The following is a 27931-nucleotide window of genomic DNA, read 5'->3' as shown; positions in this document are numbered from 1 at the left end:
TATGATGAAAGTTACCCAATGTACTAGTAAAATGGCTAAACTGAAACGGTCTGTTCATTTGTAAGTTAACCATGCATTGGACCTTGCAGTCCCCTTTTGATGTGTTGTTTTTGAGTCAGCATCTCCTGAAGCTCAGGCTAGGCTCAGACTTGCTGTGGCACTGAGGAGGCCTCCTGACTCTCCCTCCTATGTGCTGGGATCACAGACATCTATTGTTGTGCGGGGACTTGGACTTAGTGGTCTTATGGGAAATGTGAGGATCGGTTGAAAATCAGTGATGAGAGAATCATGTTTGCTTTAGATCAGGTAAAGGTTTACTTAAAACAGCAACAACCACAAAAATCCAGAAAGCAGAGTTTTGTATACTCCCTCCCTGTTCACACTTCTACCAGTTTTCCCTGTTAACATCTCGCCTTGGTATTGTAGGGCATTAATGCATTATTAGCTGAATACTAGTCTACATTAGAGCTCACTTTTGTGCATTCTGTGGATCTTCAAATATGCATTGACACATATCTGCTATTTTAACATCATACAGAATAGCTTATTCACCAGAAATCCTGGATTTCTGTTTATATTCATCTCATTATAATAACTTTTATGCATACACATCTTGAATGAAAGATGATGCTACTGACATCTGTTTACTGTTTTTCCAGCATTGGATTAAATTGTGCCCTGGGTGCAGCTGAAATGAGGCCTTTCATTGAAACAATTGGAAAATGTACAACAGCCTATGTCCTCTGTTACCCAAATGCAGGTGGGTTTAAGGGGGATGAGGGCAGTGCACATGAAGAAATGAATATACTCAAGTCATGGTAAATGGGGTAACGTCTTGATTTGGAGAGTTTGTGTTGTAGGGATGTGTGTGTGTGTGTGTGTGTGTGTGTGTACATATAAGGGAAGGAGGAAGGGAGGGAGGCTCAAGTGTGTGTGTTTGAGAATCAACAAGAATTTTGCCCCCCTCTCCCCCCAAAAAAAACTATTTGGTTTTATACTAGTGCTTCCCCTTAAACCTGAAAGGACAGTTTTGCCCAGCTTGCAGTTTCAAAATAGGGCATAGCTTCAGGCAAAGAGTCTAGTTATGTCATTAACAAGAGTTTTGTCATGTGAATATAGCCAGAGAAATGCCAAAATAAGAGGGATCCTTTCCCTGTTTCGTTAATTAGTAGAAAAGCATTGTGGGTAGTATTATGTGTTATGTTCTAAAAGCTAAGATTTCTAGTTGATGGCACCTAAACATTTCAAAGGTATTTGATGATTTGCTCTGAGCTTGCCAGGTTTCCCAGTACTATTCAGCTACTTAGGGCTAAAAATCATTTTCTGTACATTTTTGTCCAAATGTATACATTAAAGAACTGAAAATTTTATTAATATGTGTGTAATCTATATATGTGGGTGCAATTGCATGTGTGTCACAGCGTGCACATGGAGGGTAGAGGATAACTTTTGGGAATTGGTTCTCTTCTTCTACTGTGGGTTTTGAGACTTGCACTCAGGGCATCAGGCTTGTGCCGCAAATGTTTTTATTTGCTGAGACACCTCACCAGTTTCAAGTGTACACATTTAAAAATGCATAAAAAGGATCTGCAGAGATGGTTCAGGGGTTGAGAGCACTTGTTCTTGCCAAGGATCTGTTTTTAATACTCTAGCACCCACATGTTGGGTCACAACTATCCATAACTCCAGTTCTAGGGGATCTGACACCCTCTTCTGACCCCTGTGGGCACCAGGCCTACAGGTGGTGTATAACATAAATTTGAGCAAAATAGACATATTCATAAATAAATCTTAGAAAATGCACAATATATTTTATTTCCCTCTAGTAATTAGGGGCAGGGCATGAATCCAAGAGGAAATTAGATAATCAGAGGATAAAGTATCAGGTAATACTAAAGAGAGATAAACTAAACATTTACTTTAGTAACAAAAATGTCACAAGCCCTAGGTAAAAGGTATGTGTGGTAAATAGTTCAGATACAATGAAACTTTTGATGCTATCTGAAATACAGTAGACGTATTTAACTAATTTAAAGAAGGCTGGTTTATCGTGTTTGGTCTCATTGCATGTCAGATGTTCATTAGTTCAGAGGCTGTGGGAGTATATACAGGGTGGCTTCCACACAAGCAGTTTTGTAAGAAGAATGAGTTTATCTTACAGTAAGGGACTTGGAGGTGGAGATTGGAATACTATGTTCCAAGTGGGAATGAACTTTCTGATTAATATGTAAAAGAAAGTGAGTGTTCTTCAGATTTTGTTCTTGTTGTTATGCTATCTGTTATATTAATACTATATTATTATTCACTTTATAAGCAGTTATAATTTGAGCATCAATGCAGAATTGTATAAATTTTAAAGCACTTAGATATTTGTTAAGGTACTTTTGAATAATGATTGATATGTTCTTTCTCAGGTCTTCCCAATACTTTTGGTGACTATGATGAAACACCATCCATGATGGCCAATCACCTAAAGGTCAGGGATCCATTTCAGTTTTTTGTTTTTGTTTTGGTTTTTCGAGACAGGGTTTCTCTGTGTAGCTTTGGAGCCTATCCTGGCACTTACTCTGGAGACCAGGCTGGCCTCGAACTCACAGAGATCCACTTGCCTCTGCCTCCCGAGAGTGCTGGGATTAAAGGCGTGTGCCACCACCTCCCAGCCATTCATTTCAGTTTTGAAGAGACAGATACAATGTTATTTTAATTAATTAACTTTGAGGTCCAGTCTGTCTTACCTAAGCTGCTCTTCCTCAGCCTCCAGAATAGTTGGGTTTATAGAGGCATGTGCCACCATGCATGATGGAAGATGGTATTTGGATTTAACATAATTTTCCCTCAAAATCTAGTATATAAATGACAAGGTAAAGTTTAAGTGCTCTGAGTATTGGAAGCATTAGGCAGAGCTGCTGTCTGCTTACCTATCTATTGACAGTGGTAGCTGTTGGAAAATTCCCAGTGAGGTCCTTCTTATTAAATGAGGCGTGGGTCTCTACAATGTCCCTTCTTCAACACTATCAAATAATGACTTCCCCTATCATTAACTTCAGACTGCTGGGTGGGTGGACTGGATGTGCACTTAGCTATCTCTCTTAATTGTACTTGCCATCTTTGAATCATGAGACTGTTACCACTGCTATTGCTTAGTGCAGCCAATGATGCTTCCATTTGTCTTCAGGTTTTGAGTTTTCAGCTTCTGGCTTACTGATGCTTTCTCTCCAACGTTTCTGAGTCAGTTCTATGATTTCAGTATCAATTTTTTGTTTGTTTGTTTGTTTCCATTGAGATAGAATTTTGCTACGATCCAGACTCTTTTTGAGCTCATGATTCTCTGCCTCAGTCTCCTGAGTGCTGAGATTATAATTTGAATTATCTTAAGTAGATAGATAGTCTTGGTGTTCTGCTTTCTCAGTCTCTTTACTTCATCTCATTTTTCACTCACTAGCCTCTGGTTGTTCCAGACCCTACTGACCAGTGTGGTGCCTTACCCATGTGTTTGATGGAACACTTGAAACATGGCTAATGTGATAGGACTTTCACTTTTTATTTTAAAAAGTTTAATTAAATTGAAAAACTGAATCTCATATGTTACTTAAAAATGTGTTATCCATTTCATACTCATTCTGGTCATATGGGTAAAAAATTGTTTCATTTCATCAGCTAGGCAAATAAAATTTCTACTGTGTTTCAGATAGCATAAAAGGTTTCATAGTATCTCAACTATGTTCATGTGTATCTTTTACCTAGGGCTTGTGGCATTTTTTAATCTAAAGTAAATATGTTTATTTCTCTTTAGTATAATCTTAGTTATTCAGAAAATATACAAAGTAAATGCTCTTCTGCTGAGCTTGTTTTGGTGAATTTAGAATTCAGATGAATTCACTTTCCCTAAGTACAGGACTTTGCTATGGATGGCTTGGTGAATATAGTTGGTGGCTGCTGTGGTTCCACACCCGATCACATCAGGTAATGGTTATCTCTTTTTTCTTTCTTTAAAATCTGTTTGGTTTTATTTATTGATAATTTTAAATGATATTTTTATTAATTTTTGGAGAATTACACACATATACATAATTATTTTGATCATATTTACTTCCCAGTCCTCTTCTTCATGTGCCTTTGAGGTAGGTCTTTCTTGCTATGTAGCTCATACAAGCCTGGTACTCAATGTGTATATGTAGCCCAGTCTGGCCTTGAACCTGTGGCAGTCTTCCTGACTCAGCCTCCCAAGTCTGGGATTATAGCATAGACCACCATATCTGGCCTTTTATTTTGTGCATGCGTGTGTGCGTGCATGCATTGTGTGTGTGTGTGTGTGTGCGTGTGTGTGCGTGTGCGTGTGCGTGTGCGTGTGCGTGTGCGTGTGTGTGTGTGTGTGTGTGTGTGTGTGTGTGTGTGTGTGTGTGTATGTTTCCAGGTGCCTACAACAGTTAGAAAGAATATTGGATTTCTTGCAGGTAGGGTTACAGGTATTTGTGAACTACCCAGATTTGTGAGTGCTGACATTTGAGCCATTTTGATAGCCCCTTTGCCCTCTTTTCTCTTCTCAAGACAGGGTCTCACTGTATAGCTCTGATTGTCCCAGAATCCTGTATTCTATAGCTTGGACTGGCATAGAAGGCCTTGAACTCTTGACACCTCCTGCTTGAGCTTCCTGAGTATTGAGAATGCAAGTGTGAGCCTCTTTGTCCAACTTAATATTTCCTGTGCTTATCAGCTAAATTGTTCTACCCACAAGGTAGTATGTTGAAGTCTTAACCTTCGGTACTTAGAATGTGACTGTGTTTGGAGGTGGGCCTTTAAAAGGTGGCAGTTACAGGAACAAGTGGATCTACACATAATCCTTTGCAGTCAGTGTCCATGTAGGAACAAAGTACAAATGAACAGGTACAGGGAAGGTTGTATAAAAAGACACAAGAAGTCAGCAGTCTGCAAGCTGCAGGGAGAAACATCAGCAGCACCTCAGTCACAGATTGTTTACCAGATATGAGAAAATCAGTTTCTTTGTTTAAGTCACATTACTATGGCAGTCATATTGCTCCATATTATGAAAAATACAAGTAAAAGTAGCTTTATATTAAACATTCTGAAAGTCAAAGTAGTACAGAAAAATTACAGTCAGCTGTCATATGCCTATCACCTAGCTGTATAACTTTCAGTTTTACCAGTGTTAGTTTGTCTGAACCTGAACTTCTCCCCCTGGAATATTGTAAATTCCATGTAAGACTCTACCAGGAAATAATGATTTAAATGCTCTCAGAAGGACAGCTAAGTGTTCTTGGGTGCAACACATGCCTCCATTAGATTCTGTGCTACAGAGAAAAAAACAGTAGGGTGATTAGCATCTTATGGTCTAGAGGAATATCCTCCTTGGTCCTGTGCATCATTGCTCGCTCATGCTTTCAAGGGCCAGTGTGAAAGAAGGAGTGAAAACTGACAGTGCTGATTATGGATATGTTTATCTTTATAATTGGTGGCTCTCAGTGAGATTGGAATTCAGTCAGAGGATTTAGGTTAGGACACTGCCATTTTCCCTAGAGTCAGCAGTGATTGTGTTTTCAGCCTGTCCTTACTGTTCCACGTATGTGCACATAATGTATTTCTTTAGCTGAGTTACCCATAAGTTTTTGTTTTGTTTTGTTTTGTTTTTTTTTCCTGTTTTCTTAGCTTCTCTGACAGAAGTTTTGGCTGGAACTTCCTGTGTAAACTAGGCTGGCCTGGAACTCACAGAGGTCTGCCTGTCTCTGCTTTCTGAGGGCTGGGCTTAAAGGTATGCACCTTCACATCTGGCTTCTGTGATAGACTTTTTTTTTTCCTGTGACCATTTATATATACCTTTTTCTTTTTAAACATTCCAATCTCAGTTCCTGCTCCATCCTCTCCCCACTCTCCCCACTCTTACCCTCCTCCCATCTGCTCCTCGGAGACAGTAAGGCCTTGTCTAGGAAGTCTATTAAGTCTGTTGTGATAGACTCTTAATAACTATAAAGTTATTACCTATTTAATAGAGTTTTGTATATACTCAGCATCTACTCTAGAGAACTATACCTACATCCCTATTTTTTTATACTTTTTTTTTATGTTACATCTTTACCAGTAGTTGAAGTATCTTATCTTTGGATCACAGACTGATTCTTCATTTTTTAGTTCCCTTCCTCTTTAGAAAGATAAGTTGTTTTAACTTGTGTATTTGTATGTTGCTATCTATACCTATCTGTATAACCCCTGCTGGGACAGCAGGGTGAGCAGTACCTACAGGTCTTGATAAATAGAGAAAGCTAGATTTTTATGGTTTATCAAACACGTGATTCATTAAACTTGACAATGTTAAAGAGACTGTGGATAACTTTGAGAAGCAATTGTTTTTTCTCTGTCCTGTCCCTGTTGAATACACAGGACCATCCTCTCCCCATTGCCAGCAGCCCCACCCCCCATTTACTCTTATTTCTTAGAGCTACAGACTTCTTTTTGAAGTTGCTAAACTGTTGATTAGGTAGCAAGGACATGTTTTGTTTGTGGGTTTGTAAAGGCGTCTGTGGGCTGAGGGAAGGAAAGGAGTTTTGCAGTTTGTATTTGTGCAGACTCACACAGCAGCTCCAGGCTGTGACAGCAGAAACAGCAGAGCCAGCATTGATGAGCATTCTGTGGCTGAGGAAACTGAAGGGTGTAACTGCTGCTGTTCATTTAAGTAGGCATATCATAATGTGCATGGGTGCATTGATGCAGACAATTACATAGTTGGAAATTAGCTTAATTAAATTTATGTTACTCTGAATTAATGAATATAGTGTTTTCTCTTTTAACTTAGGGAAATTGCTGAAGCTGTGAAAAATTGTAAGCCTAGAGTTCCACCTGCTAGTGTTTTTGAAGGACATATGTTGCTATCTGGTAAGTCCTGAGGATACAGTTTTTGATTTAAAAACCAATTGTAGGATTATTTAATGTGCATATATCTAAGTGATAGTGATAGTTATACCAGGAAGCTTATTAGATCAAAGAAAAGTGCCTGTTTTTGGCACTTTGGGGAATTTTACTAAGGAACTCTGTTTTTCTAGGGATGGGATAGAAAGATTGATTTCAGAGTAAAAATGAAGGAAGGCTAGGTGATTTGCTCATGTACTTTCCTTGTTTCCAATGAGTCTGTGGGCTTGTCATTGCTGCACAGTGATAGCATAACTTTGTCCCTTGCGTAACAATTTTAATGGTCAGTTGATAGGAATTATTGAAAATTCCAAATGGCTGAGGCCTAGTGATTTGTAATGGCCACAATGTCTTCCTGGAACATTTCATTTGCTTTCAGATATTGTTAGAATCTTACATTTGCCATTTGTTTGGGACTTTATATAATTATTTGGATATTTATTTTCTGTGTGTTTCTGTTTTCTTCCTTCCTTTTTTTTTTTTTTTTGAGACAGGGTATCTTTTTTATTTTTTTATTTTGGTTTTCCAAGACAGGGTTTCTCTGTGGCTTTGGAGGCTGTCCTGAAATGTTCCTGGAACATTTCATTTGCTTTCAGATATTGTTAGAATCTTACATTTGCCATTTGTTTGGGACTTTATATAATTATTTGGATATTTATTTTCTGTGTGTTTCTGTTTTCTTCCTTCCTTTTTTTTTTTTTTTGAGACAGGGTATCTTTTTTATTTTTTTATTTTGGTTTTCCAAGACAGGGTTTCTCTGTGGCTTTGGAGGCTGTCCTGGAACTAGCTCTTGTAGACCAGGCTGGTCTCCAACTCACAGAGATCCGCCTGCCTCTGCCTCCCAAGTGCTGGGATTAAAGGCATGTGCCACCATGGCCCGGTGAGACAGGGTCTCTTTATGTAGTCCTGGCAGTCCTAGAACTCATTGCGTAGACCATGCCTGGAATGCATGCATATATATATATATATATATATATATATATATATATATATATATATACATATATATATATATATATAATTTTTTTCCCCTGAAATCATGGTGTATTAAGACAGGTCTCAGTGTATAGCCAAAGGCCACCTCAAATTAATAATTAATAATCCCCTTGTCTCCTCTTTCTCAGAACTAGGGTTACACATTTGTGCCACCATGTCCAATCTGAAAAACACTTTGTTAACTTGTTTATAAATGGTATCCAAAAAAAATACTGCTTCTATCTGATTCATCCTTCTTGCTAGATTAGAAGCACTTTGTAGATGCTATTAGATAAACAAGCGTATAGTGGTTATCATCCCTATTTGTCTGGTGCACAAACCTCCAGATTATATAAAAGATCAGGGGCACAAGGCTCGCTAGCAATGAGAAAAGTCAGAACCTGAAACTGTAGAAAGTGGTTGCTTCCTGAGTCTGAACAAATGGCCTGGAATATCTGTATAATTACCCAGCCCATTCATAATCTTCCTCTTGCTTATACTAGCTTCTTCATATAATGCTTTGGCAAAGGACTCAAAAGCCATTTTCTTTTTAAAATGACAGCTCTGATAGCTGATGCTAATTTTGTGCTTCATTTTTTATGATAATTAAGGTAGAGATTATATCTGATTTGTAAGCAGAAAGGTTGTGTGGGTAGTTGTCCCAAGTTGTGTGATCATGCAAGTAATGAGCCCAAGGCCGTGTGTCTCCAGAACCTTCCTGTGGCTATTCTTGGAGACTGCTTCTTGTAGTACTTTAAAAAGACAACCTTCTCTGCAGTCACTTCACACTCTGTTGCTTTTACCCTGAATGTAATGCATCTACATGCATTATCTGATACTCGCCTCTGAATTAGCCTGTGCCAGGGAAGGTGCTGTTACTCCTTAGCAAATAAGGCAATAAAATGCCAAAAGCCCAGTGACCTTCCTTGGGTACCTCATGCTGGAAGACCTGCCACAGTGACGCCTGGATCCCCATCTGGGTCCTCCTCCCTCACCATTCATTTTGGAAGTGCTAGTTTCAGGTTCATGGTCTCTCAGTGAAAGAGATGGAATGATCTTCCTCATTCACTGTCATTGTGACCTTCCTCATTCACTGTTGCTGTGACCTTCCTCATTCACTATTGCTGTGACCTTCCTCATTCACTATTGCTGTGACCTTCCTCATTCACTATTGCTGTGACCTTCCTCATTCACTATTGCTGTGACCTTCCTCACTCACTGTTACTGTGACCTTCCTCATTCACTGTTGCTGTGACCTTCCTCATTCACTGTTGCTGTGACCTTCCTCATTCACTATTGCTGTGACCTTCCTCACTCAGTTACTGTGACCTTCCTCATTCACTGTTGCTGTGACCTTCCTCATTCACTGTTGCTGTGACCTTCCTCATTCACTGTTGCTGTGACCTTCCTCATTCACTGTTGCTGTGACCTTCCTCATTCACTGTCATTGTGACCTTCCTCATTCACTGTAGATGGGTGGATAAAAACAGCAATGGAGGAAAAAAATTAAATAGAATTTTGCAACATAGCATATCCTGGCTTCAAAGTCCTACAAGCTACAGAGCTCTGTGATTACAGTCTTGAATCACCATGTCTGATTCAACAATCCTTTTTGTTTGTTTGTTTTTTCAACAAACTGCCCTGGAACTTCATTTGTAGACCACCAGCCTAGCCTTAAACTTACAGAGATCCACCTGCCTCTGCCTCCCAAGTGCTGGGACTAAAGGTGTGTACCACCACTGCCTGGCCAACAGTTCTTGTTTTAGTTTTCATTTTTACAATATATTTTATTGTTTGAGAATTTTGTTCAATGTATTTTTAACATATTCACACTTATCCCAACTCTTCCAATAACTACCCTCTGCTATCTCACCCTACTTAATTTTTAGCTTTCTTCCTGTCTTAGGGTTTCCGTTGCAGTGAAGAGAAACCATGACCATGGCAGCTCTAATAAAAGAAAACATTTAACTGGTTAGCTTACAGTTGAGAGGTTCAGCCCATTATCATCATGGTGGGATATGGCAGCATACAGGCAACATGGTGCTGGAGAAGGAGCTGAGAATTCTCCATCTTGATCCCCAGGCAACAGGAAGTGAACTTAGACACTAAGGGTATCTTGAGCATAGGAAACCAGAAAGCCTGCCTCCACAGTGACACACTTCCTCCAACAAGGCCACACCTACTCTAACAAAACCACACCTCCTAATAGTACCACTCCCAGTGAGCTTATAGGGCATAATTACATTCAAACAACCATACTACCAGCTTTCCAAGTCCAGTTGTGTTAGCAACTAGTTTGAGTCCTTGTTTTTGTTTTTGTTTTTGTTTTTCTTTTGTTTATCGAGACAAGGTTTCTATGTACATCCTTGACTGTCCTGGAATTCACTCTGTAGTCCAGATTGGCCTAGAGCTCGCAGAGATCCTCCTGCCTCTGCCTCCCTAGTTCTGGGATTAAAGGCATGGGCTACTATTGTCTGGCTGCACATGGGTTTTGAAAAGAAAAGTGACACACTCTATTTCCCTCTCCTTCCCTACCTTCCTGTTTCCCCATTTCCCAACAGCTATCAGATGCCAATAGCTCTCAGCTCATGGTGAATTTTGTGCCATAACATGCTCCTTTCCCAATGCTTAGGAACTTTCAGGGGAAAGTGGGGCAGAAAGATTATAGCTGTCAGAAGTTGTGGGTAATATCAAGAAGCAGGATTTTCCAGACACAGCAGATTTGTTGCACATATGAAGTCACAGTAGTTGGGGCAGCCTGCACAGGACCTACTCAAGCTCAGTCCTTTTTCAATTTGAAGTTTTTCATGGCTTTGCCCCAGAGCCTTAGTTAAATAGGAATGATGGTGACCTTGTCTTTTCAGAGACTGTGTGGTTCAGCTAACTATGAATATTTACAGCACAGAGCTCTGATGTGTTTCTTCTCTTGGGAGATCTAGTTGTAAGCGCATTTGAAACAAGTAGCCTTTCAGTGTTCAAAAAAGAAGAATGTGATCCTGTTTCCCTGTCAGATCTCCTGTCCCATCTGCTCAGATGGGCTTTGACATTCTTGCTGAAAATATTTTGTTTGTTTCATGTCATTCATGTGCATTTTCAAGAAATTTTCAAAATGCTTTTCCTTTTAAGGTCTAGAGCCCTTTAGGATTGGACCATACACCAACTTTGTTAACATCGGAGAGCGCTGTAACGTGGCGGGATCCAAGAAGTTTGCTAAACTCATCATGGCAGGAAACTATGATGTGAGCATCCTAATGAGACCCATGAGGCATTGCCATGCCTCTGGGTAGACTATATGTCAGCAAAGTGTGTTTGTTGTGGTTGGTGCTACTGCAGAACTGCTAGGAAGTATGTGCGGGTGCTGATGGCAGCTGGTAGTGGGAGGGGCTGCTGTGACATGAGGCTTTGAAGACTTGAAGCCGCTGCTGTTGTTACTGCTCAGGAAGCATTACATGGGGCATGGGGTAAGATGACTGGGAAGGATCCAGCATCTAGTCGTTGATTGTTAAGTGTTGGATATTTGGGAATACTCTCCATTTTGGCCTCTCAAAAGCTGTTCTACAGAAGGTGAAAGCCAAAAAGAATCCCATAATATATAAATTATATATTATGTATATGAGCATGAATGTACACATACATAAGTGTATGTGTACCATGTATGTACCTGGTGCCCACAGAGACCAGAAGAGCACATTGGATCCCCAGGAGATGGAGTTATAGGTGGTTGTGAAATTCCATGTTGGTGCTGGGAACTGAAGAGCAAAAAGTATTTTATTTTTTCACTTTATTTTTCAGGACAGGGTTTATCTGTGTAGCCCTGGCTGTCCTGGAACTCACTCATTAGGGCAGGCTGGCCTTAAACTCATAGAGATCCACCTGCCTCTGCCTCCTGAGTGCCTGGATTAAAGTTGTGTGCTACCGCTGCTTGGCAACAAGAGTATTTTTAATTACTGAGTCATCTCTGCTCCTCCCAAAGAGAATTCTTACTCATCTGACACATTAGATATTTATTGAGGAAGGTATTGCTGATCCTGTTAGCTATAGGTCAGAACAAAATGAAAAGCCCCTGCCTTGAGAAATCTGTATTTATAAGTTGTGTAATACTGCAGATGAGCATGCCTAAGACATCTGGATAGATTTTACTTTTCTACAAATATGAAATAGAAATAGAGGAAGATGGTTTGAGGTTTTTTTGGTGGTAGTGGATGCCTTTAATCCCAGCACCGGGGAGACAGAGGCAGGTGAATTCCAGCCTGGTCTATAAAGTGAGTTCTAGGACAGTTAGGACTACACAGAGAAATCCTGTCTCAAAACAAAACAAAATTTGTGGTGATATATTATTTATAATTTATTAAAGTTTGCCTGAGGATTCAGAAAGCAAAGTCAGCCTCAAGCTATAGAGATCAGGTAGTGGTGATATACAGCTTTAATCCCAGGACTCAGAGGTAGATGGCCTACACAGAGTGAAGAGTAACAGAGCTCATGCCTTTGATCCCAGCACTTGGGATCACATGCCTTTAATCCCAACATTAGGGAGCTTTATAAGACAGGAGCAAGGTCTCAGAGCTGGCATTTATTCTCCAGCCACATTGAGGTTTGGAAGATATTGAAGCCTCAGGATTCTCCAACCACATTGAGGAGAGGCAGCAGTCTGAGGTTTGGTGGAGCCAGGATCAGCCCTGTCAGCCGAGGTAGTGGTAAGAGGTAGTGGCTTGGCTGTTTTGCTTTTCTGATCTTCAGCTTGAAGCTTGAGAACCCCAATATGTATCTGTAGGGAGTCACCCTAGCCCCGCCCAATAGTCCTGGGGCAGGTACCAGGTGGACCTGGGGACTCGCCCATAAGGGCGGGGTGAAGGAAAGCCGGGATGACGTAAAGGGGGCTTCTTAAGGGACTGCACGTGGGGACGGGGCTCTCTCTTTGTTCTGGCCGCGCTGGCTGGGTTCTTAACCTAGCTCTGGCCTGTGTTTCACCCGGCTGTGCTTGGAAATAAAGAGACCTTAATCCAATATCTGGCGCCCAACGATAAACGAACCTGAAGAGCCAACGAGCACCCAGAAAATCCAATGAGTTTCCCCCGTGCATGAAGTGCCCTTACCCTTTGGGCCATCTTTCTAGCCTATAGATTTAGGTGCCCTGCCCCTCAAGACAGGGTCTTACTATGTAGCTCTGGCTGCCCTGGAACTCACTATGTAGACCAGGCTGGCCTTGAACTCAAAGTGATCAACTTGCTGGGATTAAAGACGTGGGTCACTATGCCCAGCTTAGATTTAGTTTTTAGCCATGCAGAAGCAACCCATTTATGTATCATCCTTTTGGAATTGCTAACTACTGTTTCCTCGCATCCCATGTTGTCTTTCTTACTGCAGGTGTTGGTTGCCTGCTGCTCTTCCCTTTTGTCTTGTTGCTGTTATTGCTGCCATGTACTCCCATCACGGTTGTCCTCCAGACTTGAAAGTACTTTTGATGACTAGGGAATAGGATGCTGTTCAACTTCTTGAGGCTGTTATTCTGTCCTCTCCACCTGTGCTTGTAGCCTCACCGTCTTGATTTGCTGTTTGAGCGTTCTGGAGGGTTGCTCTGCCATCAAGCCTTGGCTCTTGCTTGCACCTTTTGAAGTACTTGTGTCCCTTAATAGTCAGATGGTGTTTGTCAGTTGGCAGAGGAGCTACTTGCATGTTGATTCTTTTGCCTATCATCTGGATATCCATTTCAGCTTTGAGATTTGATGGCCTCATTAGTGTGGGCAGAGATTGCTTTAGGAGGAGGTACCCAGGTAGACATAATATTAAGATTTTCTCATGTGCCCAGTCACTGTGCTAAGCACATTATGTTCTCAGGAAACTTGCACAGTCCCATGAAGCCAAACTGCTTGTTTTCACCTTTCTACAGCTGTGATAATGGAGAGTTGGAGAGGTTAAAATTATTAGTCTGTTATTACACAGGTTTGATAGAAGGAAGTCTTGAAGCCCATGGACTTAACTGCCCTGTGGTCTCTGCCAGGGGGACCTGTAGGGAGAAGCATTTGAAGTGGGGGTGGGGAGCACAGAATGAGTAGATGAGTCTTCATAGAATCTAGATTTCCCCTACTTTAGTGGCCTTCAAGGTCCTGTGCTTTGCAGAGATAGCACTGATAGAGCAATGTTAGATCTGATATCTTGCTCTTAAAGGAATGACGCCATGACCCTGAGCTATTTTGGGAGCACTCTACCTTCAAGCACTTGTTCTGTGACTGAAGTAGGTCAGATACTGGCATTTCTGTTTCCTAGGTCTTTGGAGCCTCTGTTGATAACCTCTGTCTCCTCTTTGCTTCCTCCCCTCTATTCCTCCACTGGTGGGATGAAGACTTCCCCTCTCACTATACACTACTTTTGTTAAAGTTGGTCAGCATTCATCTCTGATTCAGATAATCTTGGTATTTGATCCCCACACTGTTATCAGTGCTTGTTTGTGTTGTTTTTAATATGACAGTATTGTGTGTCTCCAACTAGATACAAGCCCTTCAAGAACAGGGGTTGTAACACACCTTTTTTTTTTATTCCTTATACTATTTAAATCATCCCTGATACCAAAAAACCACCCCCTTCTCCCCTGTGCCAGGGGCGGAACCCAGTTTCGCAGGCTTGCTAAGCAAGCGCTATAAGCCACTGAGCTGCAGCCCAGCTCAGTCTCCCTGCTTTGCTACTCTCCCTCTCCCCCCCTCACTCATTTCATCTAGGGCCATGAGTGTGCTACCACCTGATATTCTATTTTTAAACAGGGTCTGAATGTGTATTCCTGGCTGGTCTCAAACTCAGAAATGTACCTTTGCCTCTGCCTCCCCAGTGCTAGAATTAAAAGTGTGCACTGCCATGCCCAGCCTGGAAACCATTTGAAGTTTGCACTTTTTATGATCCTTTGGGTTGGGAGTGTAGTTCAGTAGTAGAGCTCTTGTTATCCTTTTTTTCTGTGTAGATTTGTTCCTCCCTGTTTTATCACAGTGAATGACAAAATTCCATCTGTGGTTTTCTTTGGGGGCAGGCAAAGAAAAATCAGGCTACAGCATCTATTATTGATTTTTCCTTAGCTCATTTATTGGACTACAAAGGTATATATTGCAGATTCAAACAAGTGTCTCTGTTACACTAGAAAATGCCATTGAGGGCCTAGAGAGATGGCTCAGTAACTAAGAGTATGTACTGTTTTGCAAAGGACTGCCCATTTGGTTCCCAGCACCCACATAGGCCACAAAGTTACCTCACTTCCCCCTGTACTCCTGTTCCAGGGGATCTTACCACCCTCTGCTGGCTTCTGTGGACACCTTTATTATGCATATGGCATATACTCATACAGACACATATATATGCATAATGAAAATAAATCCTTACAAAAGTCTTTATCTATGTGGGGGAACATTGAAGGAGTAATGAGTAAATGAGTTTGGATGGTTGCTCTAAAGACCTTTCAAGAAGCTAAACTTGAGCTAGGTTTGAAACAGTGTGGAGAGGAAAGGAGATTAGGTTGCTAGCAATGATATTATGTGATCTGTGGCACAGAGGTGACACTTGGTTGGGTAGAGTGTCCAGTAAGGGCCAACCAAGAAAGACATTTGAATGAGATGGGGGTTGTAGGCTTAGAGGCTCAGGAGTTTAGATCCTTCATGGTTGGAAGCTACTTTGGTGGACTCCAAGCAGTGAGATGCTGTATGGATAGGGTGAGTGTTGGGGAGTAGGGACAGGCCCAGAGTTAGAGAGCCAACATGTCCATTTCAGTAACAAAGGACCTCTGAGTGTGAGAGGAAAATCACTCTTCCTAGTCATCATCTCTTAACCATGCTTCTCCCATTCTTCCTTTAGGAAGCCCTGAGCATTGCCAAAGTACAAGTGGAAATGGGAGCTCAGGTGCTGGATATCAACATGGATGATGGCATGCTGGATGGTCCCAGTGCAATGACCAGATTTTGCAACTTTATTGCCTCTGAGCCTGACATCGCCAAGGTTGTACAAGTTTATAATCATCAAAGGGGTTTACCCAGTTACTGTCATTCATTTATTTAGCCTTGTCTATCTGTCCATTCAGGAACTTCTCTTTTCCTACATTGACAATTTTGTTGTTTCTGATTCTGAGTTTTCTTATAATAAATAGTCTGTTCCACCTGCAGCAGATCTTAGAGAGTGATTGGGCTTGGCTGTTGACAGACCTTGGAGAAGTAGGCTTCAAGAGAACTGAGTTTTGTCCATTGTCTGCAGTCTGAGAGTTGACTGTTGTATCTCAGAGGGATGCACTTAGCTGTTGCACCACACTCATTCTATTCCTACTATGGAAGTGGAGCTCAGTGAGGGCTTCCTTACCATTAGAAGAGACCTTGTTGTTAGTCCTATCAGATTAAGACAGTGATGTCTAGCAGGATTAACTCAAGGTAGCCTATCAGTGTTTATACTCTTTTTGGTTTGGGGTTGGAGAAATGCCTCAGTAATTAAAAGCATGTACTGCTCCTGTGGAGGACCTGGGTTCAATTTCCTGCACTTACTTCTGGCAGCTCACAACTGCCTACTAACAGCAGCTCCAGGGGATCCAATTCCTCCTGCCTCCACGGACACCTGCATTTATGTGTAGAGACCTCCAGACAGACACCTGCATCTGTGTGTACAGACCCCTAGACAAATACGTTTAGAAATAATAATAAAAAATGTTGCTTGTTTTTGAGCAGGATCTTCCTGTGTAGTCCTTGCTGACCTAGAACTCACAAAGATCTGCCTGCCTCTGCTGTATCAATCTCTTAGAATGTTTTAGAGGGTTCAAGCTAAACCTTTTTTTGTGTGTTTGTCTAGTGTAGGAGCCATGGTTGGCTTCAAACTCATTATGTAGCCAAGGTTGACCTTGAATTCCAGCTGTATCCACCCTGGTGTGTACCACCATGCCTTGAAGGACGACTTTCTTCTTCTTCTTCTTCTTCTTCTTCTTCTTCTTCTTCTTCTTCTTCTTCTTCTTCTTCTTCTTCTTCTTCTTCTTCTTCTTCTTCTTCTTCTTCTTCTTCTTCTTCTTCTTCTTCTTCTTCTTCTTCTTCTTCTTCTTCTTCTTCTTCTTCTTCTTCTTCTTCTTCTTCTTCTTCTTCTTCTTCTTCTTCTTCTTCTTCTTCTTCTTCTTCTTCTTCTTCTTCTTCTTCTTCTTCTTCTTCTTCTTCTTCTTCTTCTTCTTCTTCTTCTTCTTCTTCTTCTTCTTCTTCTTCTTCTTCTTCTTCTTCTTCTTCTTCTTCTTCTTCTTCTTCTTCTTCTTCTTCTTCTTCTTCTATTTATTGAGTATTCAGTCTTCGGCCTGCACGCCAGAGGGCACCAGATCTCACTCAAGGTGGTTGTAAGCCACAATGTGGTTGCCGGGAATTGAACTCAGGACCTCTGGAAGAACAGTCAGTGCTCTTAACCACTGAGCCATCTCTCCAGCTGCCCTGAAGGACTTCTAAGGGTTTTTTGTTTTAAAGAAACTGTTCCCAGAGTTGCATATCTTTAGGTTGAACTGCCCTTTTTTTTTTTTTAAATTAGGCTTTAGTAAGAACTTATGAGAAGCCTGCTTTAAGCATTGAGTTATATTTACCTATCATCCATCTGCATGTTAAAACTTATTGAAAGCCCTTCCAGTTTTCTATGAATAAATCTTTTGAGACCATCAGGTTCAGAGCAGCTCTGGTCTGTTCAGAGTCAGTCTGAATCAGAGCTGAGGGGAAGAAATCTGGGTCTCTTTAGAGCCAAGCACACCCTTCCTCATCTCTAAGGTGAGGTGTTGAGACCCACGGTGCTCAGTATATGAATTGTGATGGTGAGTCTCTTGTTAACTGTGAAGGCCTTATGCATTGCAAAGAACTTGTTACTTGGTGCTCTGACTGCTGCACTGAACAACCTTTCTTCCCTGGTTTTAATGGACTATTAAATTTACTGGACATTGGGCATCCTTTAATCCCAGCACTCAGGAGGTAGAGATAGGCTCATCTCTGTGAGTTTGAGGCCAATCTGATCTACAAAGTGAGTTACAGGACAGCACACAGAAAAACCTTGTCTAGAAAAACAAAAACAAACAGACAAAAAAACTGAACAAAATTTACTGGAGACCAAATTTTAGTCATTAGGATAGAATGTAAAAATGAGCTGCTAAGCAGAGAGGTTAAGGCAGGAACATGACAGTTGGAGACCAGCCTGGTAAGACCCCAAGACACTGATTTAAAGACCGACAGTATGGGTAGTACATTTTCACCAGTAGAGTTGGAAAACCAAATTATTTGTCAGCTTTTTCAGACACTGGTCTGGTACTTACTGCTATTACATTTAACCCTTTTTTAGGGTAAACCTTTTTATTATTAGTGTGCTAAGTAAAGCAAAATGGGAAGAGTCCTTGTGTTTTTCAATACATTCTACACTGGCCTGGAAATCACTATGTAGTTGAGGATAACCTTGAACCTCTTGTTGTCCCACCTATATCTTCCAAGTGCTAGGACTAGGCTTGTGTTAGCAGTTTATGAACTGAGGACCTCTGCAAGTGCTCTGCCAACAATGCTACTTTCCTAACCTCCCTCCCCAACTCCCCCTTTAAAACAATAATTTTTCCTTTGTGTGTTTGTGGTATTGGGAAGCAAAACCAGGGCCTCACTTGTCAGACACACTGTTGCTGAGATAGACCCACCGCTAGCCTCTTTGCTGTTTGTGTTGTCCTGTGTTCTAGCCTTTCATGTACTTTTGTCCTTATTTGTTTAATCATTTATCTTGCTAAACATGGTGAAGCCAAGGACCTGTTTGCCTTAGAGGGACAGAGTCAGTTACTGACTGACTTGACTAAATAATAGTCCTAAGTCAGCTATCCTGCCATATTTATTAATTTGTGGCCATGAATCATTCTTTTCACCTGTTTTGGAGCAGAGGCTGGATTAGACCATGGCCTCTCAAGTGCTCATTTTAGTTGTTTGTTTTGGTTACTAGCAATTACTATTGGGGAGGGGCAGTTAGATCTGTTTTTCCTAATAATTTTCTTCCTGCTCAGAAGTTTGTTTTTATAAAGAGGAGATTTAATTTGAGTACCTTGGCCAGAGGGATCTTTCTAAAGATCAAGAGGCTCAACCCACGAGTCTGGGTAGAATGCTTGAAAACCAGAGAAGGTGTTTGCATTAGGGCTTAAGTGCTTGGAAATGCACACGAGGCCTAAGCCCATGAACTGTTCTCTTGGATTCCCTGCCTTTGAGTTATAAATCCTGGCCCGTGTATACAATTCTCTTGTGAGGTGATCTTACTCTAAATATTTGAACTTTAAGCTTAAGTAAGTATGTTAAAATCTTTTTTTTTTTTAATAACTCAGATTTATTTATTTATTCCCTAAAGAAAGAGGTTTTTTTGGAACCATTCAAAGGGGCCTTGTGGTGACTCGCGACCTGTGGTCTTTCTGTCCTTCTGTCTCAGGTGCCACTGTGCATCGACTCTTCTAATTTTGCTGTGGTTGAAGCTGGCCTGAAGTGCTGCCAAGGGAAGTGCATAGTCAATAGCATCAGCCTGAAGGAGGGGGCGGAGGACTTCTTGGAGAAGGCCAGGAAGATTAAGAAGTTTGGAGCTGCTGTGGTGGTTATGGCTTTTGATGAGGAAGGGCAGGTAAGTGGTTTCTGTTGGCCTGGTACTGTTGTCACCCAGGGGAGAAAGCAGTTGGAGAAAACCAGGTCTGCAATAGCTATATGTATATATGCACAAACACGTACAAATGCTTATCTGTGCACACAAATTACACCTACATTCATAATAGACTCCTGAAAATTTGATGCTGTGCATCCTTTACATCAGCAGGGAAGGTTGCTGGGACTCAGTTGCTGGGACAGACAGCTGGTTTTGCATTTGGAAGGAAAAAAAAAAAAGAGTCCTGACTTAATTCATTTTGTGCTGCTGTAGTGGAATACAGATATCTTAGTTACTTTTCTGTTGTTATGGCAAAACCACCATGAACAAAGCAGCTTAAAAAGAATTAGTTTGGGGCTCATGATTGCAAAGCATTGGATGGAGTTCATGTCTTTCATGGGAAAGAGGCTGGCAACAGGGTAGGCCCATCTTTCAAAAGCCCACACTTGGTGACACACCTCCTTCAACAAGGCCACACCTCCTAATTCTTCCCAAACATTTCTTCCACCTGGGGACCAAGCATTTAACCATACGAGCCTGTGGAGGTTATTCTCATTCAAGCCACCACAACCACAAACTTGGTAATTTTTAAATACTATAAATTTACTTGGCTCACAGATATGGTGGCTAAAAAAATGAGAGCTTTTTGGCTAGTTTGCCCCTTAGTGAGGGGGCAGAGAAAAAGTGAGGAAGAGCAAGAGAGGGTGGGACTTGCTTTTATAACAAATCAACTTTTTGGCAGTGAGCCCATTCCTTTGATGACAACAAAGGAATGTCTTGGAAGAGCCCTCAAACAAAAGCCCTAGTCACTTTTCTCCCACTTTTAAATTTATTTTATTTTGTGTATGAGTATTATGCCTGCATCATATACATGTCTAGTATTCATGGTTGTCGTAAGAGGACGTTAGATCCCCTGGATCTAGAGTTATGGATGATTGTTGCGAGCTGCTGTGTGAATGTTGGGAACTAAACCTAGGTTATCTGTAAGAGCAGCAAGTGATCTTAACTGCTGAACCATCTTTCCTGTCCTGCTAGTCACCTCTTAAAGATCCCACCACTCAGCACTAGCTCCATATCTTACTATATACTAAAACAAAACAAAAAAAATTAAAGATTGAAATGTAAAAGAATTCTGAACAATATATAGATCATTACAATTTTCATGTAGAAGCTGTTGCTGATCTCAAGATATGAAAAAGAAAATTGATGAATCTGTTCACATAGAAATGTGAAACTTTATGTGGCAGAAGATGTACTATTAGTAAGTTAATGTAGTTTCTGTATGTCAGAGAACAGAATGCCCCTAATAGAATGGACAGAGGAATTGAATGGGCAACTAACATAAGAGTACAGATAGACAGTGAGTCTGTGAGAAGATACCACTATTCCTAATGCTTAAGGGAATAGTGAAGCAGTAATTACTTTCTTTCATCAGACAAAAAAATGACAAGATTTATGAATGGCATCTCACACCCATGCTGCAGAGCCAGGTTGAGGCCATGGAAGCTGTACATACCATGATAGCTCCCTGGGTGGTACATATGCAGTGGTCCTGCAGTGCTGCTCTTTATAGGTCATATAGCTAGGTTTCAGAAGAACGTAAGTGTCCATGGGATAGTTCATCGACAGTGGGAAATCGATAAGTGGGAAAAATTCCAGTGCTAATGGTGAAACCTCTCCTGAGATCTTAAGATTGGTTGTATGTGTAAGGCTATGTGCTTACTTCTGTTGTAGTATTGTAATAGTCAGAAATTGACAGCCATCCATTACTTGAAGAATGCTTAGATCTTAGTATACGCACATAAGATAACTTGAAGTGTTAAAAAAGAATGTGATGATGGAACCATGTGAAGAAGTAATTGACATGCTTTAAATTTTATTCAGGAAGCATTCATATGGATGCATATGAGTCTGTATAAACAGAAAAAATTGTTAGGTGTTAACTAAGATGGGATAGTCTGCCATGGGCCATATTGACCATATGTGATAATGTCTATATTTTTGTATTTTTGAAATAAAATTGTTTTACTCAAAATGTTACTATTTTTCTACAAGATGCATTTCGTCTTGAAAACAATCAAAATAATTCCCAGAGTACCAATGAAAGATGGTTATCATTAACTTATATTGGACCTTAGTTTGTATACCCAGTGGGCACAGCACATAAGTTAGTTGTTTTTCCTACTATCCTCTGTCCTAGTCCACACAGCTTTACCCTTGTCCCCTTCTCCCAGGGTAATTCATTTTAACCATGATTCTTTTCAGGACATACTCTAATGAATAGTGTAGAAGCTAAGCCATGCTGTACACAGTGATTGTTTTTCCTTAACACTCTGTAAGGTCTCCTACATTCTAATTCTGCTAGCGTCTCCAATATCAGATGGGCAATATCGGTCTAGACATCAAATGGAAAGCCATTTGAGTTTTCCCCTCTCCTTTTTCCTCTCTCCCTCCCTTTCTTGTTGTGGGATCAAATCTGGGGTCTTGGACATGCTAAGCAAGCACCCAGCCCTGTCATTTGAATTTTTGAAGAATTCTTAAGAGTCTTCTGGCAGGACTTTGGATGGCTACTTAGTAGGCTGACTACATAGCTGTTGCTATGGTTTTTGTTGTTGTTTGTTTTAATTCTGTCATTGAATTTGGATAAACTGATACTGTTTCCAAATTGAATATCTCAGATTTTTGTGAGCAGTTTAATAGGTTTATTAAAATGTATTCTGTCTCTGGGAGACTGAAGTCTGGAGGTTTTTGTTTTCAGTTGACTTTTAGCTTGAAGACGGTGACTTGACCTCACACTTCTTGTTCTGACCTTCTCTGAACTTCAGAGATTGTTTTTCACAGCAGGGATATGAAGAGCCCAAGTTTCTAGTCCTACGGTGTTACCATCACACAGGAAGAAGAGCAAAGCATGTAGGTGACATACTTCCTGAGCTCAGTACTCCAGCTTCTAGCACACTCCTAGCATTTCTCCACCTGAATGAGAGTTAAGCGTGTCTCTTTGCCCCTACCCCTATTAGAAAGTGATATTGCTTCATCCAACTTACTCTTCAACACTGCAGAGTAGGATTTTCAGCAACTACCTAAAATGGGTCTAATCTCAGTGTGTTGGCTGGGCATTAACATCACTAGGAGCTCATGAATTGCTGGAGCCAGCCTCAAGATTCTGATTCAGCTGTTTAAGGGTACCATTACTGTGAAAAACAAACAAACAAACAAACAAACAAACAAAATACCTTCCTGTACTTTTGACATTTTACTTACAGAGAGTGCTTTATAGCTTCTGATTGGTTATCCCACTTGTCAGCATCGCCAATCCTGTGCTCAGGAGCCGCTGAGTAAAATAAGGTCATGTGCCAGATGTGGTGGAGCCTTTATTTCCAGCACTTTAGGGGCAGAGGCATATGGATCTTGAGGGCTCTAGGGTAACACACCAAGTTTCAAGTTATCTGGGACTACAGAACCAAGAGTCTCTCTTAAAATAAATAAATGAAAAAAGGATCGTGTGAGCATGTAGTCAGTGAGTGGATGTGAGACAATGACTCATATCCCAGGTGGGAAGGAGCAGGACAGTTCAAGATGTGAAGTTCCTTCGTACTCTTCAGAGTGGCATAGACTTAAAAACTCAGGAAGTGTTCATTTCTAGAGTCTTCCCTTTAGTATTTTTGAACTGCAGATGACAGTGGGTAACAAGTACCATGAAATAGGAAAATGTGAGTGAGAAAGGACTACTGTTTTTTCTTTTGATCACCTCCAGAGCTCATTAGATTAACAATAGTCAGAAATTCTGAATGTAATTTGATGGGCATGCTGTTTGGAGGTTTGATCTGAAATCAGCTTCCTTGAGAAAGCTGAGAAACACTTTGTAAAAGTAGCATCCATTCACTGATTCATCCCTTCAATGTGGTATTGAGCACATACTCTATAACAGGCCCTGCTCTGGACTCTGGGGACTGAGTGGAGATGATAATAGGTAATAAAACAACCAAGAGCAGTAAGGTATCTGGAAAGAGATGCCTCAAGGAGAGGAGTACTTTATCAAGAGGTGGGAAGGGTGGTAGTATGCTGATTTGGAGGGAGACTGCAGGGAGACCTGACTTCACACCCGTGAGCCATGAAGTACAGTTTTGTGTGTTCTGGGCTGGGCAGCAATAGATGGAAATGGAAAGTCTCTGAGGTAGCCACAGCATGGCAGGTTTTAGGAACATTAAAGCAGTAGTGAGGAGTGGGGGCAAATCGTGGGATAGTGGTGGAGGTCAAGGCCCTGACTGAGTGTAGTGGGTGGAGGAGCAGGGAGGGTGAGCCTTACCAGAATCTGTGTTTTGCTTTTGAGGATCCTGCTTAGAAGGATGACGATAATTTGTAGGTTTTTAAAAAAAGACTATTTTATGTGTACGAATGTTGCTTGCGTGTATGTATGTATACCATGTGCAAACAGTATCTGCAGACCAAAAGAAAGAAGTCTGGTCTTCTGGAATTCAAGTGGTGAGCCTTGATGGTGTTGCGGACCAAATTTGGGTTCTTTGGAAGAGTAGTAAGTGCTCTTGACTGGTCAGCCATCTTTCTAGCTTTTGGCTTGATTTGAGACAAGGTCTAATGAGACTGGCCTTGAGTCCCTAATGAGATCAGACTGGCCTTGAACTCCAAGATCCACTTGTCTCTGCTTTCCAGGTGCTGAAATGAAAGGTTTGTGCCGTTAGGCCCAGCACTAACTTGTAGTTGCTACTTGAGCATGTGGTGCCAAGCATGTGTTATGGTAGGTGGGTATGTCTTTGTTTCTGCCTTGAAGGAATTACCAAGAAAGCAACAGCAGTATTGTTTGTGTGAGTGATTGGCACATTGGAGGCAGGTCAGGAGAAATGGGACACTTTGAAGAACTCTTTTCCATTGTTAGCCCACAGTGACTTGTTACTCATGCATGTAACTCAGGGTGGCCCCTACATGCCACAGTTCTGCCTCACCCTCTCAAGTGCCAGAATGACAGGTGTGATGCTCAGTTGCTTAGTTTTTATCTTTAGTGGAGTTTGATTTTTAAACCACATCTATCTTTAGAAAGCCACTTTGCTAATATATCATTAATGAAATTTAATAAAAGGAATAAAATTGTTATATTGAGAGCAGTCTTCAACTGATTCTTTTCTGAGACAAGTTGATGAATGTTTAGAGGTTTGACATTGGTTTCAAAGACATACCATCATTGAAGTTTTGAGTGGTTTTGATAAGTGACATATGCTGTTTCCATAGATAACAGTTTGCTTTTCTATTGTAAATGACATTTCTGCTTGTTTCTCAGGCAACAGAAACAGATGTTAAAATCAGTGTGTGTACCCGAGCCTACCATTTACTTGTGGAAAAACTGGGCTTCAATCCAAATGACATCATCTTTGACCCCAACATTCTTACCATTGGTACTGGAATGGAAGAACATAACTTGTATGCTATCAATTTTATTCATGCAACAAGAATCATTAAAGTAAGTCTGGGTATTTGCTGTCTTTACCTAAGTCACAGCTCAAATTTATCACCTTGGTTTAATGCGTGCTTAGAACTAACACATACTGATTTGCTGAGAATAGTAACGTTCCTATCCTTAGTAAATTGTTTTTTAAAATGTAGGTACTTTTGTCTTTTGTATAATACTATTTTAATTGTGGTGTGTAACACATATGAGAATATATAAAACATAATCTGTAGTCTATGGTAGATAAGTAGTGATGAACTGTATAGGAACTAACTTTTCTGAAGTGGCATGAGGCTACTGCCCCATATTTCTCTCCTTTTCTGTGTGTGCCTTATTCCTAATTTCATGAAGTAACTTTCATTCTGGAATCTATGGTTCTGGGACTTCATTATTGTTTTTGCTAATAATTTTATTACTTATATACATGTTCAGTTTACATTATATCCATTGATTTTTGCACTTGCCAGTATATACTCTAAAATTTGGTTTTAACCTGAGTCAGTACTCAAGCTGCTTTTGTAGTCAACTGGGAATGTGCCCTTGTGTAGGCTTGACTTATACCCTCAGATGAGGATGACCTTGGAGACACTTAGCTCTTACTTTGCAAACAGGTGTCTTGTTAGTTCTGTTCAGTGCCCGTTAATATTGTTCTGGTTTCTGTTTGTGATTTCCCTGCTTGAAAGTGCCTTTCAGTCTAGGTGCAGTGCTTTCTAATGGTCACAAGGGCAGACACCTGTGCCTAGTGTGCTTAGTGCAGAAAATGCTTGCTGGAAAGCCTTATTCAGACATAAGTCACAGGGCTGCTGGCCACAAATTCAGTGTTAATAATTAAGATGCACACACCAAATAAAGTATCTTTAAATATGTATTCATTTTTATTTATGTATATGTATGTGTGCCTATTTGAGTTTTTGTGTACTACGTGTATTCAAGTGCCCAAGGAAGCCAAAGAGTGTTGGATTCCCTGGAACTGGAATTAGAGGTTGACTTATATAAGAGGAACCAGAGTACGTGATAGTGATGTAGCAAACCGTTCTTTGCCTGGTAATAAGCTCAGAGTTACTTTGAACTTTCTTTTTACTTCTCCTGTGTACATAGCTTATAAGATATGACTGATTGTGGCTTTTAACAAGATAAGCGAATCTTTTCATGCTTTTACACTTTTGCCAGGAAACATTACCAGGAGTCAGAATAAGTGGAGGTCTTTCTAACTTGTCCTTCTCCTTCCGAGGGATGGAAGCCATTCGAGAAGCAATGCACGGTGTTTTCCTTTACCATGCAATCAAGGTATGGTGAAACCATCCTTGTCTTAGGTGTTGGGAAGATGGCTCTGTGGATAAAGTGTTGCTGTTCAAGTCTGAGGACTTGAGTTGAAATTTCACAGCCTGTGTGAATCTTAGTGTAGTAGTAACTCCTACTGTAGAATGAGAGATGGAGACAGAATACTTGGAAGATTGTTGAGCCAGTTAGCCTGGCATGTGCAGTGGAGAACAACAATCCCTGTAGGAAACAAAATGAAAGTCAAGAATCAACACCCAGAGTTGTCCTCTGACCTCCATACATGTGCCATGGTATGTGTGTACCCATGCACAAATATATGCATATATATCGTAAACACAAATTTTTCAAAGAAATAAAACAAAAATAATGGCACTATACTTTGACTTACAGCAGGCTTACAGACTGAGCCCTGCCAGATAATTGGCCTGCTTCTGTCTTCAAATGAAGCTTCAGTGCAGAGAGCCCTCATCCCTTCTGTGTCTTTTTTAGGGCTGCTTTTACACTACAGCAGAGTTGAATAGTGACCAGCTATGTCATAAAGTATTTTTCTCTGATCCCCAATTTAGGATGTCAGTATAAATTCTCATTTTCTTTTGTATTGCCCTTAGTTTGGTATGGACATGGGGATAGTCAATGCAGGCAACCTCCCTGTGTATGATGATATCCAAAAGGACCTTCTTCAGCTCTGTGAAGACCTCATCTGGAACAAAGACTCTGAGGCTACTGAGAAACTCTTACGATATGCCCAGGTAAGGGAAAAAGTGCTCAAAGGGTCTCTTTTCCTGCCTTAGCATTTATCACTCATTGGTAGTTACTGGATCTTTATTGTAGAATGGGAACAAATGTAGAGTTGTATCTCTGGATCATTAATCATCGTCGTCATGGCTTTTATAGTGTTCTAGAGAAGGTATTGCAGGTAGGCGAGGAGGGAGAAGTAGATCTTGTATAGATTGCTTTAGTATTTTGAACTTAGACTTTTCTAAATTTGATTATTTTAATGAGAGTTTTTTGGGGGGAGGGTGGGATTGAGACAGGATTTCTTTTGTGTAACAGTCCTGGCTGTTCTGAAATTCTTTGTAGACTAGGCTAGACTCAAACTCATAGATATCCTCCTGCCTGTACCTTCTGAGTACTGGGTTTTAAAGGTGTAAGATATCACGTCCATCTTGATATATTTCTTACATTAAGCAACGCATGTTAATTGTAGAAAATTCACAGGATGTAGTAATCAGAAGAAAATAAAAATTACAGTTTTACCACTGAAGGTAATGACTGTAGGATAAGGTTTCATTATAGCTATAGTCATTTCTTACACACAGCTATAGTCATTTCTTACACACACACACACACACACACACACACACACACACACACACACACACACACACACACGAATACACTTATGTGCACATACACATTTTCTTATTGAAAATACATTTTTTCATACAATATATTTTGATCACGATTTCTCCTTCCTCAACTCCTCAGATCCTTTCTACCTTCTCACCCATCCAACTCTATGCTTTCTTTCTCTGTTGTTAGAAAACATAAAAAAAAAAGAATAGAAAAAAAAAAGAATACAAGAAACATACACACACACACACAACTCATAGAAGCACAATATCAGAAACCATAATATACAAGCAAAAGACCACTAGTAAGATTAAAAAATGCCCAGCAAAG

The 27931-nt window shown here is 40.6% G+C and overlaps 1 protein-coding gene across 3 annotated transcripts in view; it reads left to right on the top strand.

The window, feature by feature from the left end:
- The window catches only part of Mtr (5-methyltetrahydrofolate-homocysteine methyltransferase), a 96553-nt gene that overhangs the window by 30725 nt on the left and 37897 nt on the right, over nucleotides 1–27931 (top strand). For all 3 annotated transcript variants that reach the window (XR_004769356.1, XM_027409452.2, XM_027409453.2), the window contains 10 exons: nucleotides 660–760; nucleotides 2415–2476; nucleotides 3896–3963; nucleotides 6806–6885; nucleotides 11020–11132; nucleotides 15724–15864; nucleotides 19306–19491; nucleotides 24800–24979; nucleotides 26138–26254; nucleotides 26857–26997. Coding sequence is in view for 2 of the 3 variants with exons in the window: in XM_027409452.2 (XP_027265253.1) it covers nucleotides 660–760; nucleotides 2415–2476; nucleotides 3896–3963; nucleotides 6806–6885; nucleotides 11020–11132; nucleotides 15724–15864; nucleotides 19306–19491; nucleotides 24800–24979; nucleotides 26138–26254; nucleotides 26857–26997 (1189 nt within the window). In the remaining variant the exon portion in view is untranslated. The remainder of the gene's footprint in view (nucleotides 1–659; nucleotides 761–2414; nucleotides 2477–3895; nucleotides 3964–6805; nucleotides 6886–11019; nucleotides 11133–15723; nucleotides 15865–19305; nucleotides 19492–24799; nucleotides 24980–26137; nucleotides 26255–26856; nucleotides 26998–27931) is intronic.

The sequence above is a fragment of the Cricetulus griseus genome, chromosome 3 (assembly GCF_003668045.3).
Source record: "Cricetulus griseus strain 17A/GY chromosome 3, alternate assembly CriGri-PICRH-1.0, whole genome shotgun sequence".
Lineage (NCBI taxonomy): Eukaryota > Metazoa > Chordata > Mammalia > Rodentia > Cricetidae > Cricetulus > Cricetulus griseus.
Note: the sequence above shows the minus strand (reverse complement) of the source record. Positions and strands in the feature narration are given on the sequence as shown.